General features: G+C 37.5%; 1 protein-coding gene across 1 annotated transcript in view; it reads left to right on the top strand.

Moving 5' to 3' along the window:
- Positions 1-17,646, top strand: part of RNF17 (ring finger protein 17) — a 110,123-nt gene that overhangs the window by 43,144 nt on the left and 49,333 nt on the right. Inside the window, exons 16-18 of the mRNA XM_007466345.1 lie at positions 9,730-9,883; positions 13,682-13,797; positions 15,016-15,136. Of these exons, the coding sequence (XP_007466407.1) occupies positions 9,730-9,883; positions 13,682-13,797; positions 15,016-15,136 (391 nt within the window). The remainder of the gene's footprint in view (positions 1-9,729; positions 9,884-13,681; positions 13,798-15,015; positions 15,137-17,646) is intronic.

Below are 17,646 nucleotides of genomic sequence, written 5' to 3' on the forward strand. Positions count from 1 at the left end.
GGACTCTCAACCACTGCGCCACCAGGGAAGCCCGCATGTATCTTTTTGAATTATAGTTTTCTCTGGATATATGCCCAGGAGTGGAATTGCTGGATCATATGGTAGATCTCTATTTTTAGTTTTCTGAGGAACCTCCATACTGTTCTCCATAGTGGCTGCACCAATTTACATTCCCACTAAGAGTGTAGGAGGGTTCCCTTTTCTCCACAGCCTCTCCAGCGTTTGTTATTTGTAGACTTCTAATATTTTTATTTTTAATTTTTTTGCTTTTATTTACTTTTTTGGTCATGCCACATGGCATGCAGGATCTTAGTTCCCCAGCCAGGGATCGAACCCGTGCCCCCTGCAGTGGAAGCACGGAGTCTTAATCACTGGACCATCAGGGAAGTCCCTATAGACTTTTTTTTTTTTAATTTAATGGCTGTGTTGGGTCTTCGTTGCTGTACGCAGGCATTCTCTAGTTGTGTCGAGTGGGGGCTACTCTTCGTTGTGGTGTGCAGCCTTCTCATTGCAGTGGCTTCTCTTGTTTCAGAGCACAAGCTCTAGGCACACGAGCTTCAGTAGTTGTGGCACACGGGCTCAGTAGTTGTGGCGCGTGGGCTTAATTGCTCCGTGGCATGTGGGATCTTCCTGGACCAGGACTCGGACCCATGACCCCTGCATTGGCAGGTGGACTCTTAACCACTGCACCACCAGGGAAATCCCCCTATAGACTTTTTAATGGTGGCCATTCTGACCAGTGTGAGGTGGTACCTCATTGTAGTTTTGATATACATTTCTCTAATAATTAGTCATGTGGAGCATCTTTTCATGTGCCTACTGACCATCTGTATGTCTTCTTTGGAGAAATGTCTATTAAGGTCTCCTGCCCATTTTTCAGTTGGGTTTTTGTTGTTGTTGTTGAGTTGTATGAGCTGTTTATATATTTTGGAGATTAAGCCCTTGTCGGTTGCATCATTTGCAAATATTTTCTCCCATACTGTAGGTGGTCTTTTTGTTTTGTTTATGGTTTTCTTTGCTGTGCAAAAGCTTGTGAGTTTCATTAGGTCCTGTTTGTCTATTTTTGTTTTTATATCTATTGCCTTGGGAGACTGACCTAAGAAAACATTGGTACAGTTTATGTCAGAGACTGTTTTGCCTATGCTCTCTTCTAGGAGTTTTATGGTGTTAAGTCTTATAAAAGTCTTCCAGCCATTTTGAGTTTATTTTTGTGCATGGCGTGAGGGTGTGTTCTAACTTCATTGATTTACATGCAGCTGTCCGACTTTCCCAGCACCACTGCTAAAGAGACTGTCTTTTTCCCATTTTATATTCTTGCCTCCTTTTTCTTTTTTTTCTTTTTTTTTTTTTTGCGGTACGCGGGCCTCTCACTGTTGTGGCCTCTCCCGTTGCAGAGCACAGGCTCCGGACGTGCAGGCTCAGCACCCATGGCTCACAGGCCTAGCCGCTCCGCGGCATGTGGGATCTTCCCAGACCGGGGCATGAACCCGTGTCCCCTGCATCGGCAGGCGGACTCTCAACCACTGCGCCACCAGGGAAGCCCTCTTGCCTCCTTTTTGAAGATTAATTGATCGTAGGTGTGTGGGTTTATTTCTGGACTCTCTGTTCTGTTCCGTTGATCCATATGTCTTTTTTTGTACCAATACCACACTGGTTTGATTACTGTAGCTTTGTAGTAGTGTCTGAAATCTGGGAGAATTATGCCTCCTGCTTTGTTTTTTTCCTCAGGATTGCTTTGGCAGTTCTGGGTCTTTTATGTTTCCATGTAAGTTTTTGGATTATTGTTCTAGTTCTCTGAAAACTGTCATGAGTAATTTGATAGGGATCACATTAATCTGTAGATTGCTTTGGGTAGTATTGCCATTTTAACAGTATTAATTCTTCCAAGAGCGTGGGATATCTTTCCATTTCTTTGATTCCTCTATAATATCCTTTATTAATGTTTTATAGTTCTCAGCATATAAGTTTCAGCTCCTTGGTCAGGTTTATTCCTAGTTGGGTTTTTTTGGTGCAATTTTAAAAGGTTTTTTTTTTTTTTTTTTACATTCCCTTTCTGATATTTTATTGTTAGTGTAAAGAAATGCAACTGAATGTTAATCTGAATGTTAATCTTGTATCCTGCTACTTTGCTGAATTCATTTATTAGATCTAGTAGAGCTTTTTTTTTTTTATATTATTTATTTAGGCGGCACCAGGTCTCAGTTGCAGCATGCAGATTCCTAGTTGTGGCATGCAGACTCTTAGTTGCAGCACGCATGTGGGATCCAGTTTCCCGACCAGGGATTGAACCCAGGCCCCCTGCATTGTGAGTGTGGAGTCTTACCCACTGGACCATCAGGGAAGTCCCAGATCTAGTAGTTTTTGTGTGGCATCCTTAGGGTTTTCTGTGTATAGTATGATGTCATCTGCATATAGTGACAATTTTACCTCTTCCCTTCCAATTTGGATACCTTTTATTCCCTGTCTGAATGCTGAGTAGCACACTGTTTTAATTACTGTGGCTTTGTAGCAAGTTTTGAAATCAGGATGTGTGAGCTCTCCAACTTTGTTCTTTTTCAAGTTTGTTTTGGAAGTTTGGGATCCCTTGAGATCCCATGTGACTTTTCAGCTGGGCTTTTCTGTTCTACGTGAAACATCGTTGGGATTTTGATAGGGATGGCTTTGAATTATAGATTGCTTTGGGTGCTAACATCTTAACAGTATTAAATCTTTCAGTTCATGAACATGGGAGATCTTTGCATCTTTATTTTGTCTTCATTAATTTCAGCATGTTGTGTAGTGTACTACAAGTGTACACATCTGTAGCATCCTCGGTTATGTTTATTCCTGAGTATATTCTTTTTATTCTATTGTGAAATGAATTGTTTTGATTTCCTTTTCAGACTGTTCATCGTTGTTTTGTAGAAATGCATCTGATTTTTTTATTTGTTCATGTTGTATCCTACATCTTTGCCGAATTCATTTATTACACCTACTAGTATTTTTGTGGCATCTTAGGGTTTTCTACCTGTAAAATCATGTCATCTGCAAAAAGAGATCATTTTCATATTCTTTGTCAATTTGTTTGGCTTTTCTATCTTTTTTTTGCCTAATTACTCTGGCTATAACTTAAAATAGTATATTAAATAGCAGTGGCAAAAGCATGCATCCTGTCCTCTTACTGTTCTTAGAAGAAAATCTGTCAGTCCTTCACATACAAAATTTGCCCTCTTAACCACTTTAAGATGTACATTCAGTAGTGTTTACTATATTCACGTTGTTGTACAACAGATCTCTAGAATCTGTTCATCTTGCAAAACTGAAACTCAGTACCCCTTGAACAATAACTCCATATTTCATTCTATAATCACTGACAACTACAATTCTACTTTCTTTTTCTATGAATTTGGCTGTTTAGATACTTTATGTAAGTGGAATCATACAGTACAGCTTTACCCTGCTTTTCGAAAGTTCGCTTTACACCAGCTTCGCTTTTCTGAAAGACCTGTGTTAGTATCTGTTTTTACTAACTGAAAGAAATCTGAAGAGAATCTTTGGTCTTAGCAAAAAAAGTGAGCTTATTTGCTTTACTACATTTTGGCTTACAAAAGATTTCATAGGAACCCTCTACTTTCAGATAGCAGGGATACCTGTATTTGTCCTTTTGGCACTGGCTTTTTTCACCTAGCATAATGCCCTCATGGCTCATCCATGTTGTAGCATGTGACAGGACTTAACTTCTTTAAGGCTGACTAATATTCCATTGTATGTCTATACCACATTTTATTAATTCATTCGTCCATTGATGGACATTTGGTTTGCTTCTACCTCTTGACTATTGTGAATGATGCTGCAATGAACATGGGTGTGGGAATACTGTGGTGTCATGTTTTGGTTCCCTTCTTATTTCCTTTTGTGTATCTATATATTTATTGTTACCATGGGGATTACATATAACATCCTAAAGTCATAGAAATCTAATACGAATTGATACCACATTTAATTGAACAAAACCCTACTCCTGTGTAACTCCATTCTCCTTTTATATTATTGATCTCAGAAATGAATCTTTGTACATTATGTGCTCAGTAATGTAGATTTATAATTATTTTTATGCATTTGTCTTTTAAATCCTATAGAAAATAAAAGTGGAATTACAAACTAAAGTTAATAATATTGGCTTTCATATTTGTCCATGTATTTATGTTAACCACAGATCTTTACATTTTAATGTGGCTCTGAGTTACACTCTAGCACCTTTCATTTCCTGCTGAGTGACTCCCTTTACCATTGTTTATAAGACAGGTCTGGTGTTAGTGAGCTTCCTCACCTCTTGTTTATCTGTGAATAGCTTATTTCTCCCTGTCTTTTGAAGGATAGTTTTGCTGGATCTATAATTCTCAGTTGATGCTTTTTTTCTTTCAGCAGTTTAAGTATTATCTTCTGACCTCCAGGATTTCTGATGAGAAGTCAGCTGATAATCTTATTGAAGATCCCTTTATATATGACAAGTCACTTCTCTCTTGCTGCTTTCACAACTCTCACTTTGTCTTTGGCTGTTGACAGTTTGCTTATCATGCATCTAGTGTGTGTCTCTTTGAATTTATCCTACTTTGTGTTTTTTGAGTATAGTAACTTTCTAGGGCAGCTATAACGAAGTGCCACAGGGAATTGCCTGGCAGTACAGTGGTTAGGACTCTGCACTTTCACTGCCAGGGGCCAGGTTCAATCTGTGGTCAGGGAACTAAGATCCCACAAGCTGTGTGGCATGCCCACTCCCACCCCCCTCACCCAAAAAGTGCCATATAGTAGGTAGTTTAAAAAAGCAGAAATTTATTTTCTCACAGTTCTGGAGTCTGCAAGTTTAAGTAAGATCAAGGTGTTGGCAGAGTTGGTTCCTTCTGCGGTCTGGGAGGGAAGATCCGTTCCATGTCTCTCCCCTAGATTTGGTGGTTTGCTGGCAGTCTTTAGCACTCATTGGCTTCTGCTGCATCATCCCAGTCTCTGCTTCCTTCACATGGCATTCTCTCTGTGTACTTGTCTGTCTCAATTTTTTAATACAGACAACAGTCATGTTGAATTAGGTCCCACCTAAGACTTTAACTTGATAATACCTATCAAGGTAAAACTCTTATCTCCATATAATGACACATGCTGAGGTACTGGGGGGTTAGAACTTCAACATATTTTGGGAGGAGGACACAATTCAACCCATAAGCAGTCCACTTTCTGCGGTATCAAAAATTTCCTCCACACATGCAATAACCCCATCCCAACATTCCAAAAAATCTTAATCATTCTAGCATCAAATCTAAATCCAGAATCTCATATAAAATCACTAAATCCCTGATTATCTGAATCAGGTATAGGTAAGAATTGTTTAACTCAGGCTGAGGCAGAACTCCTCTCTGTCTCTGAATCTGTGAGACCAGACAGTAAGTCTAAAACCTAGCAGCGAAAATTCCATTAGATTCTTATGGCTGGAGAATAATCCTCATTGGCTGGATGCTCTGTCCTCCAGTCCCAGTAGGGTGGTGGCCCTACCCCTTCAGTCATGGCAGCAACCTCACCCATTGGAATTGAGGATTTATCCAAACCCTCTGGAATCCAGGAGGAGGCCCCATCCCTGGAACAGAGGAGGAACCAGCCCTGCCTCTCAGGTCTGTGCCCTCTGGGCCTGAGTAGCAGTTGCAGACACACTAGCCTCTGAATCTCCTTCAGGATCAGTCTTCCCTTTTCTTGCAACATATGTTCATAACCGAATAGCTCTGTCAGCTCACTTCCTGCCTATAGAATCCCACAAGCCCACCGGCCCCCCTTCATTTCCTCTCACCTCTGTCCCCGTCAGTTCACGCTGGCATTGTTTCTGCCTGAGATGAATGATTAGATCCACAATTCATACACCCATAATTTTTTTTTTTTTTTTGCGGTACGCGGGCCTCCCACCGCTGCGGCCTCTCCCGTTGTGGAGCACAGGCTCCGGACGCACAGGCTCAGCGGCCGTGGCCCACGGGCCCAGCCGCCCCGTGGCATGTGGGATCCTCCCAGACCGGGGCATGAACCTGCGTCCCCCGCATCATCAGGCGGACTCCCAACCACTGCACCACCAGGGAAGCCCTACCCATAATCTCTTGAGCAGACACTGTCCAGCCATGCCCTTAGTGTTCTCTCCAGAGCTTGCTTTCTCATTTTTTGAAATACAGATAGGCTGAGAATTTTCTAAATCTTCAGATTCTGCTTCCTTCATGTTTAACAATTTATTCTTCAGTATATGTCTGTCCTCTCACATTTTATTATAAGCAGCAAGGAGAAACCTGGCTGGCACTTTGACACTTTGCTTAGCAGTGTCCTCAGCTAAATATCCAAGTTCAACTTTTCACCCTGTAGAACATAATTCAGCCAAGTTCTCTACCACTGTGTAACAATGATTGCCTTTCCTCCAGTTTTCAGTATCATATTCCTCATTTCTGTCTGAAATCTCACCAGAAGCACCTTTAACATCCATATTTCTGCCAGTAATCTTTCCAAAGCAATCTGGTTATTTTCATTCAAGTACCGCATAATTCTTCCTTTTCTTTCTATTCATTACCCAATTTCAAAGCTTCTCCCATATGTTAGGTATTTATTACAACAGCACCCTACTTTCCCATTTCAAAATCTGTATTCATTTCCTAGGGGTGCCATGAGAAAGTTCCACAAGTTAAGTGGCTTAAACAACATAAATTTATTGTCTCACAATTCTGGAGTCTAGAAGTGTGACATCAAGTTGTTAGTAGTGTTGGTTCCTTCTGAAGGTTGTGAGTGAGAATCTATTCCATGCCTTTTTCCCTAGCTTCTGGTGGTTAGCTGGAAAATTTGGTGTTCAGTGGCTTCTGCCTTACTCCAGTTTCTGCCTTCATCTTTACATGCATTCTCCTGTGTATGTGTCTTTGTGCCCAAATTTACCCCTTTTAATAAGGACACCAATCACATTGGATTAAGGCCTACTTTAACGACCTCATTTTAACTTGATAAATACCCTATCTCCAAATAAGGTCATGTTTTGAGGTTCTGGGGATTACAACTCCAACATATCTTTTTGGAGGCGACATAAATCAACCCATAACATTGAACTGCTTGGATTTGTAGATTTGTGTATTTCATCAAATTTGGGAAGTATTTGGTCATTATTTCTTCAAATACTCTTTCTGCTCCTTCCTTTCTCTCTTCTCTTTCTGGGACTCCCATAATGCATATATTGGTGTGATTAATGATATCTCACAAATACTTAGGTCTCTGTTCACTTAATTCTTTTTTCTTTCTGCTCCTCACTATTTCAGTTGTCCTTTATTCAAGTTCACTGACTGTTTTGCCTGCTCAAATCTGCTATTGAACCCCTCCAGAGTATTTTTTGTTTCAGTTATTGTACTTTTCAGCTCCAGAATTTGATTCCTTTTTATAATTACTGTCTCTTTGTTGATACTTTCATTTTAATCCTTTATTGTTTTCCTGGTTTTCTCTAGTTCTTTGTCCATGTTTTCCTTTAGCTCTTTGAGCATATTTAAGACAGTTGTTCTAAAGTCTTTGTCTAGTAAATCCACTATCTGGGCTTCCTAAGGGCTGATTTCTGTCTATTTTGTTCCTTGGAATGAGCCATGTTTTCCTGTTTTCTTTGTATGCCTTCTGATTTCTTGTTGAAAATTGGGCATTGACTATTATATAACTCTGAAAATCAGATCACCTCCCACACACATCCTGGATTTTTAAAAATTGTTGAAGACTAGTAGTTGGTTTATTTTAAGACTTTCAAGCTATTCTTACAAATACTGTTCCTAATACGTGATCACTGAAGTCTCTCTGTTCTTTTAGCTCGTGTTCAGCAAATGTTTGTGTTGATTTCCTTGAATGTTGAAAGCTTGATTGGGTATTTGCTTGGGTGCTGTAAGCCTTTAACTGTTTCCCAGAGCTCTAACAAAGTTGGCTCAGATGGTTTCTCATTTTTTCAGTGTTTCTGTGGGGAAACAAGAGCTTCAGAGTCTGCTACTTTGCTGATGTCATGTCTCTGTTGAATTTTGCAATGTTCCATTTGGGTAATCTGTTAATGGAAGAATATGAATAATACCTACAAAGGTTTACAGTATGTGCATCCAGACCTCTGTCCATTTCCTCTATCACATATAGTAGTCCCCCCTTGTCCGCAGGGGATACAAGACTCCCAGTGGACGCCTGAAGCTGTGGACAGTACTGAACCCTGTATATATGATGTTTTTTCCTATACATGTATACCTAAGATACAGTTTAATTTATAAATTAGGCACAGCAAGAGATTAACAACAATAACCAACAATAAAATAGAACAATTACAACAATGTACTGGGGAAAAAAAGAAAAGTTTAAAAGGTTTAAAGTGTTGTGAAAATAATTTATATGAAATAACAAAAGATTCAGAAAATTTCCACTTGCATTATTATACCCACAAAAGAGAAAAACTTCATTTTTTGACCATTTGAGATGGATTTTAAAATATTTTTCATCTTAAGAATTGGTATTTGGAAAAATAAGCATTTATCCTTGGTTTTGTTTTAGGAGCTGTGTTTTAAGCAGTATAAGAACATCAGATCTTAAAGTAACCAAATAGTCCCATTTAATAAGATAAAGCTCTATTCAATTATGCAGTCATTTCACAAACTCTACTGAAATGATTGATTTAAAGAAGATTTAGCAATTCACATTAAAACCATTAGATGGATGGCTGATGGGAAATTGGACATTCATACAATGCCAAAGTAGTACTATATGAATTACTTGGTGACCACAAGGGGAAAACGTAACCGTATAATGAAGGGATGAGAATCACAAGCCCTTTCCGTAGGTGAATCTTAGCATATCATTAGTGAGTCAGTAATATTGTGTCTTGATGTGTTGCAACTTGACGTATTCTAGCCAAAAGGTTTGGCTTGAATCCATCAAACTTGTAGATATAACTCTCAGTTTGGGATAAATTCCAGGGATAGGCCCTCCTCAGTGGAGGAACAAGATAAATAACAGGATGAAAACATAACCACATAAATCCAGAAGATGGGGCATTCTGCAGAAAAATAGCACACTGTCTTTAATAAGACAGGGTCATTTTAAAAAGAACACTACACTAAATTATAAGACTTATTGAGATAACCAAATATAACATGTAGTCTTAGATTGGATACCGTGTTTGGTCAGTTAGGGAAATCTAATATGGTCTAGAAGTACTAGTGGGAACACTTACTGAAGCAGAAAAAGTGAGAATTGATAGAAAAATGCAGATTATCAAATTATATGTATGGTATGGTCTCATTTTTGGTACATACAAAAAAGGTATGGAAAGTGTGCTTAGAAAAAGATCTAGGAGCAGGAGTTCCCTGGTGGTCCAGTGATTAGGACTCAGCGCCTTCACTGCTGTGGGCCTGGGTTCAGTCCCTGATGGGGGAACTAAGATCCCGCAAGCTGCACAGCGCAGCCAAAAAAAAAAAAGAAAAATACCTAGAAGCTTATACATTTTAGATATCTGGAAAAATGTGATTTTAAAAAAATTTTGTCATGTTTATATATGCTAATTTTATATACTACTTCTGTAACAAAATATTTCAGATATAAATTACATGACAGTTTATATCTAATTCAATTCTAATATTTCATAATTTTATGAGCAGTGCCTATAAACATGCAACACTTAAATTTTAAGTTTCTATGAAGCTACAGTGCTTTAATCCCTGCTTTAACTCTGTTTCTTAGATAGAGAGCCTGGATTTTTTATTTCTATTAAAGGCAATTGAGGAATTCTATAAAAATGAAGATGCAGAAAATCTGGAAATCCTCTGTCCAGTTCAAGATCAAGCCTGTGTAGCTAAATTTGAAGATGGAGCTTGGTACCGAGCAAAAGTTATCGGTAGGAAATTGCACACTATTTCCTCAGGGAAGTGTTATGCTTAAAAATTAATACTATTTGAGTCAGTACAAATTAAATCATGAAAGTGATATTATTTGATCTTGCAGTTTTGCTCTTTAGAAAGCTAGCAATAGTGTTGATAGATGAACCTCTTGGCTCCTTAGATTTCATTCGATTTGACTAGGACTTCACCATTTTTTTTTTGTTTTCTAATATTTGCCTTATTTAAAAAGTTAAATACTGGTAAATGACACATACTCCACTCTCCCCCAAAAAGGCAAATACTTTTTGTCATTTATCTGTGTTGTTTCTTCTAAATAATATGTAATACTTTGTAGGTACTTCAGTCTTAGGTATTAATTATGTTAGATGAATTTTAGATCTCTTGTAGCTCTTTTGTCCCCTCTCTCCCCCCACATAGTTATTGATATATCACAATTTTTAGTTATATTCTTATTCTATGCAGGTATTCTCAGTGCTACTCCATGAAGTATACTTTAATTCTGAGTTAATAATTGCATCAATTTTTCACTTTCTTTTATTGGGTTGGCCAAAAGGTTCATTTGTTTCTCCCATAAGATGGATCTCATAGCACTTAGTTGTCTTTAACTTCATTCGAAACAAGTTTGTTAGATTGTATTATGACAGCTGTCATATCAGCGTGCATTAAAAAAAAAACTTATCAAAATTGGTGAAATTTGTGTAGCCATTTTAATTTTGAAGATGGAAGAGAAAAAAGCAACATTTTCGGCATATTATGCTTCATTATTTCAAGAAAGGTAAAAACGCAACTGAAACGCAAAAATAGATTTGTGCAGTGTGTGGAGAAGGTGCAAGTGACTGATAAAACGTGTCAAAAGTGGTTTGCGAAGTTTCATGCTGGAGATTTCTCGCTGGACGATGCTCCACTGTCAGGTAGACCAGTTGAAGTTGGTATCGATCAAATAGAGACATTAATTGAGAACAGTCAGCGTTACACCATGCTGGAGATGCTTTTGAGTAGCTGACATACTCAAAACATCCAAATCAAGGGTTGAAAATCATTTGCACCAGCTTGGTTACGTTCATCACTTTGATGTTTGGGTTCCACATAAGTTAAGCAAGAAAAACCTTCTTGACTGTATTTCCGCATGCAATTCTCCACTGAAACGTAACAAAAACATTCCATTTTTAAAACAAATTGTGACGGAGGATGAAAAGTGGATACTGTACAATAATGTGGAACGGAAGAGATCGGTGGGGCAAGCGAAATGAACCACCATCAACCACACCAAAGGCCAGTCTTCATCCAAAGAAGGTGATGTCGTATATATAGTGGGATTGGAAGGGAATCCTCTGTCATGCACCCCTTCCGGAAAACCAAACGGTTAATTCCAACAAGTACTGCTTCCAATTAGACCAACTGAAAGCAGCACTCGACGAAAAGCGTCCAGAATTAGTCAACAGAAAACACATACTCTGGGCTTCCCTGGTGGCCCAGTGGTTGAGAATCTGCCTGCCGATGCAGGGGACACGGGTTCATGCCCCGGTCTGGGAAGATCCCATATGCCGCGGAGTGGCTAGGCCCATGAGCCATGGCCACTGAGCCTGCGCGTCTGGAGCCTGTGCTCCGCCACAGCAGTGAGAGGCCTGCGTACCGCCAAAAAAGAAAAAGAAAAAAGAAAAAACACATACTCTTCCATCAGGATAACACAAGACCGCATGTTTTTTGATGACCAGGCAAAAACTGTTACAGCTTGGCTGGGAAGTTCTGATTCATCCGCTGTATTCACCAGACATTGCACCTTCAGATTTCTGTTTATTTCGGTCTTCACAAAATTCTCTTAATGGAAAAAATTTCCATCTCCTGGAAGACTGTAAAAGGCACCTGGAACAGTTCTTTGCTCAAAAAGATAAAAAGTTTTGGGAAGATCAAATTATGAAGTTGCCTGAAAAATGGCAGAAGGTAGTGGAACAAAAAGGGTGAATATGTTGTTCAATGAAGTGCTTGGTGAAAATGAAAAATGTGTCTTTTATTTTTACTTTAAAAACAGAAAGAACTTTTTGGCCAACCCAGTAACCTATGGCTATATTTTCCCAATAGTTTAAAACAATTTTCCACATGATTAGACTTTCCAGATAATGCTGGTTTGATTTTTTTTTATTTTTCGTAACAGTGAAAACATCCTATTATCTGCTCCAGTTAGGCTGCTTGTCCCCTAGGCTTGTTATTCTGGGAGTTTATTTCACTTGTTTTCCTAAATTGGATTGCTTGTTTTCTGGATCTCATTTACCTTTTCGGTTTACTCCCATATTTTGGTGGAGCATTTTCCTCAGAGAGAATAAATGGAAGGGAAATTTTGAGACCTTCCATGGCCTCCCGATTCTACTCACACATGATTGATAATTCGGGGGAAACTGTTCTTTAAGTCCCATCCCATATCCATTTGTTTGTTTTTGTTTAAAACCGCATTTGTATTCAGGGACTTGAGGAATGGTAAGAATCTAATGGTGTCATTACACTTGAGATTATCTTTCTTGCGTGAGGATTCCAGTGGAAACAGGGCAAGGTCCCCTCACCTCTTTACCTTACTCTTAGGGCACACATGTCTTCTCAGGTACCTGAGCTGCTTGAGTGCCATCTCGAGCGTGCCAGTGTTGTTACATCTGCTTTCACTTCTACCAAGGGGCAGAGAATGCCCAAACTTTTTCCGTTTTGAAATTATATGTATTAGTTTTTAAATTTGAAAGTAATGGCAACAAGTTTTGTAGCATTGTATATACGTGTGCTTAGGGGACTAAAGTCAGTCATATTTCATATTCTGAGTATTTGCAAAAAGGTCAGTTTATGATAGATCTTTCTTCAAACTTCGATGTGTTCAAACCTTCCAGAGGTTTCTTTGGTATCCTTTAAAATATGAAAACTAGTTTCACTAGAGGTCTGTTTCTGCTCATTTTTCACAATATCCCCAGATAATTTTTTTAAATTTCACAATTAGATATTATTATATGAATGAACCTGTGTCTTGATCATGAAGTCTTTTGCGTTGATTACCTATGTTGACTAACATTAAGTGCTTATTTTATGCTTGGTTCTTTGCAGAGTATTTTAAATAGGTGAGTCCTCAAAAAGAGTCTTAATAAGATTTGATTCTATTGGTACACCCACTTTACAGGTGAAATAATGAGGCCTACAGAGAAAAAGTAACTTGTTCAGGGTAGTATCTTAGAGAGATTAATTAGCTTTCTCAGAGTCACATGTCATTTAAGTGTCTAACTCCAAACCTAATTCTTAACTTTTAGGCCATAATACCTAGCATTTGATGGCTATTTTGTTATCCTGATTTTGTTTGTCCTTTAGATATCTTTATTTATTTATTTATTTATTTTTTTTGCGGTACGCGGGCCTCTCACTGTTGTGGCCTCTCCCATTGTTGCGGAGCACAGGCTCCCAACGCTCAGGCTCAGCGGCCATGGCTCACAGGCCCAGCCACTCCGCGGCATGTGGGATCTTCCCGGACCGCGACACGAACCCGTGTCCCCTGCATCGGCGGGCGGACTCCCAACCACTGCGCCACCAGAGAAGCCTTAGATATCTTTAAATTGTTAGTTTCTCATTCACCGAGTCTGAACAGCCATGCATTATGGTTGATTTTGTGAAGTTCACATATTAGAAATGTTTTTTACATTAAAATAATATTAAGTTTGTATGTTGAACATAAAAGTGTTCGAATCTAGTTGATTGTAGATCGGTCTAAATTTTGCTAGATAATTCTTTTTTTTCCAAGTTTGTGATTTCCAATTTTATAATTTTTGAAGGATTGCCTGGACATCGTGAAGTTGAAGTTAAATATGTGGATTTTGGCAATACAGCAAAAATAACACTTAGAGAAATGCGTAAAATAAAGGATGAGTTTCTGAATCCTGCAGAGAAGGTAATCTACTCATAAATCATAGGGTTAGAATATTAGCACAAATATGAAAGTATTTTTAGAAGTTATTTTCACTGTAGAAATGTTCTTTTAACTTCACTTTTTCTGTAAATAATTTCTGATTCATGGGCTAAAGAAAAGAGTATAGTTACTGTTTAAAAAATAATATGTATCTTAGCAAATAAGCATTAATTATAAACGTGTATATATTTGTGTTCTTGTAAGTACTTACTGGTGTGCAGCTTTTAGTGTTATTTTGAAATGTCTGTGTAAGGTAGTAAGAATATGATATGTGAAAAAAACTGATTACAGAAATGATTTTACTGTGATCCCATTTATGTTTAAGTTTATATAATGTGTGCCAGAGAAAGAGAGAAGTCTGGAAGAATAAGTATCAATAAAAAAACTTCTCTTGGAATCCTACTCCCCAGAGATAAGTTTAAGGAGGTTTATTTCCTAATTCATATACTCCTAGTATTTGAGTTGTTATTAAGCAGTATTTTTCATTTAAAAATGGGTAAAATGATACAGGAAAAATTTGAAAATACAGATGAGTAAAATGAGGGGGGAATCACTCAGAATTATTCAATATTTTTGATATATGTACTTGTAAGATACAAGTATATCTTGTATTTAAGAATTTTAAGAATTCTGTGTGTTTTTAAGAATTATGGGATTAGACTATATATAGTCCTATAACTTGATTTTTCATTGAACAATGTATCAGTTCTTTCAGTGGATGCTTATTATTCCATTGTCTGAGTGTACAATAATTCATTCAACAAAATACTCTTTTTTTGTTGTTTGTTTCATTTTTGGTTTGGATTTTTTTTAATAGGTTATTACGGATTTTATTTTTTTAATTGATGTACAGTATATAAGTTGCAAGTGTACAATATAGTGATTCATGATTTTTAAAGTTACACTCCATTTATAATTATTGTAAAATATTGACTATATTCCCTGTGCTGTATAATATATCCTTGTAGCTCATTTTATTATACATAATAGTTTGTACCTCTTAATCCCATACTCTGCTGATTCCAACTGTTTGCATTTATAAAGTACTGTTAGAGACATCTTTGGACATTTGTTTGTTTTCTAAATATGTATTAAATTCAAATGCAAAGTTTAGTTTTGTACACATTTAACACTTTATTTTAATTCTAAAATAACTAAATTAAGTTTACTTTCTAAATGGTGCAATTTTGTTTGACACAGGCAATTAAATGTAAGCTGGCCTATATTGAACCATGTAAAGGGACACTGCAGTGGTCAAAAGAAGCTACAGAAAAATTTCAAGAAAAGACTCAAGATAAGTTTATGACATGTTCAGTCATTAGTAAGCTATTTCCATTTTTATTTGTTGCTATATGATCATAATTTTAAATAAGACTAGCATTATGATATAACATTTGTCAGATCATATAATAAATTCAATGTGTCATCAGTATGAGTAGTGAGAGAGAACATTTATTGAGAACTGGGGACAATGGAATAATATCTTCTGCAGGCTCTAGAGCCTAAAATCAGTACATGCGGCAAAAATTTCCATTGAAGATCAAGTCACCCTCAGCATGGCCCTTTGAAAGCCCTAAAGCAAGGAGTTAGCTTCTCTTATTTCTCTCTGCTTTTGTCCTGGGTCTCTGTCCCTCATCTTGGAGTGATGGATGCTAAGGTATAATTTGCAGGAAAGTGAGGGGAGATGGGACATAACTGGTAAATAGTTTTTTTTGTTTTTGTTTCATTCTACTTGAGGAAACTTTAAGTATAGGCTCTCGGCATATTTTGAAAAAAAGTTGCTTCTTTTTTGGAACAGTTTGGGTCTGAGATACACAGGCTGAGCGCTAGCCCACAGTTTGGTAACCCAGCAAGTTTAATGGCAAAATCTGATCTGAATTTACATGAAGATACAATGCTATATGTTGTATTGATCTCCTTTACAGTGAGATATATTCCACTTCAGGATAGTGATGTTCGCTTCTGAGCTGCTGCCTCAGAATCGCTGTGGGTATTACAAAATAAGCAATATATGTTCTGTATAGCTTTTCTCAATTTGAAGAATGCTGAAACACATCTGGCCCCAAGGGATTTGGATGGAGGATTTGAAAGCTGTTATTATCTGGCATTTTGATCTTTTCCAAAGCTGTGACCAACGTTCCTGTGTTGGTCTTAACAAGTACTAGTGCAGGATACACACGAGCATGTTTACTTAGGGTTGACTTAAGGGACTTCAAAAGGTACTTTTTACTGTATCCATTTTTTTCATTTTCATCATACTCCCATCTAGTAAACCCAAAATACCATGATATATGTACTTGTAAGTACATATATGAGGGAATTGAAGCTTAAAGATCAATTGCTCAAGGCCACATAACCTAGAAATGATTGCGTATTTGTGTTAATTTATTCACTTTAACATAAGACATTGTTCTGACGTAGTAGCTCTGTTGAAGAGGAATATGATGGTAGAAATTGTACCCTTAGTCTGTAGAATTTTTATGTCTGGATTCTCTGTTATAAACAGTGAGTTAAGGGCCTCTTAGTCTTGAGTTATCTCCACTGATTTTGAGCTGACTTTAATGTGCTTTAATTCTGCTTCTCAGCTTTTCTTTTGGTATTTTATTCTGTTGGTTTTTAGCTCTCCCTTTAACATCTCCTCCCGAGGTTAACCCATGAAGACAAGACCTCCTGGGTTTCTCTCTTGACTCCCCCTTTTTCATTCTCAATTACTTGTTATACCAGTAATATCTAAACACAAGTTGTAGTGTATCTTAACCTAGATAATTTGATTTAAGGAATACTAGAAGGCCCCACCGACCTAAAACATATTTCCCCTTTAACCTGCACAGTGATGAGATTAGTATACATTGTTACCTTACAAAGGAAGAGACATTTAAATTTTAATTAGGAGCAGAGCAGGGAAGATGGTGAAGGTACAGCACCATGGGAAGCTGGCCCTGTGGAATAAAGAACTTGTGCATGGGCAGTATGAAATCAAAGCACTAAAGGGAACACAAGAGATGGAAAGTGAGGAGATTAGAGTTTACTGAGGCTCAGAGTTGCTTAGCTTTTTGTTTCTAGATAATTTTTCTGGTCCATTAAAGAAGTAGTGAGGAATGATTTTTAAGCTCTTGAAAAAAAGCTTTCTAACATGTATTCTTATAACTAGGTAATAGGATGTTACTGCTGGTAATGAGTTATCTTTTTATTTGGAATCATCATTCCCTTAGCACCTGCCAGCTACTATTGTATAGAAGTATAGGCATAAACCGATCTCAGTGCATAGAACTGTGTGTTTTCTAAAGAAATTCCTCTGTCGTTTATTCAAATGCATATTGAGCAGGTTCTCTATGCTATGTACTATAAATAAGTAAATAGGCACACAGGGTGTAACTTTACCCTCAGCTAACTCCCAGTTCAGATTAAGAAATAGACCTAATGGTTTGTCCTAAAAACAGAAGGATGGGGAAAAATTCCACTTAATGCTCTGGGTTGAGTTTTTGTTGTTTTAAACTTTGTGCTGGTTTTTTGTTGTTGTTTTTTTGGTGCCATTCTTATAAAAGCTGTAAAACTTTGCAAATAAGCACTGGCCTGAATTAACGTTCATTCATTTGTCCTCTGGAATTCAGCAGAATCCAATAAAACAGTTTAAAAGCACAACAGAATGCTGCTTCAATAAGTATATGTCACTATGCTTTTTCTGAATCTAAAAGATTTAAGCTGCCTTTGGTTCATTATGGAACAGTACACAGTAACCTAAAATGAAAATTTTATTAACATTGGCAGTTCTTTTATGTGTGAAAAATGCTACTTTTACCCCTAGAGAGAGACTGACATTATTGAGCAGGA

Source organism: Lipotes vexillifer, unplaced genomic scaffold (assembly GCF_000442215.2).
Source record: "Lipotes vexillifer unplaced genomic scaffold, Lipotes_vexillifer_v1.1 scaffold2648, whole genome shotgun sequence".
Lineage (NCBI taxonomy): Eukaryota > Metazoa > Chordata > Mammalia > Artiodactyla > Lipotidae > Lipotes > Lipotes vexillifer.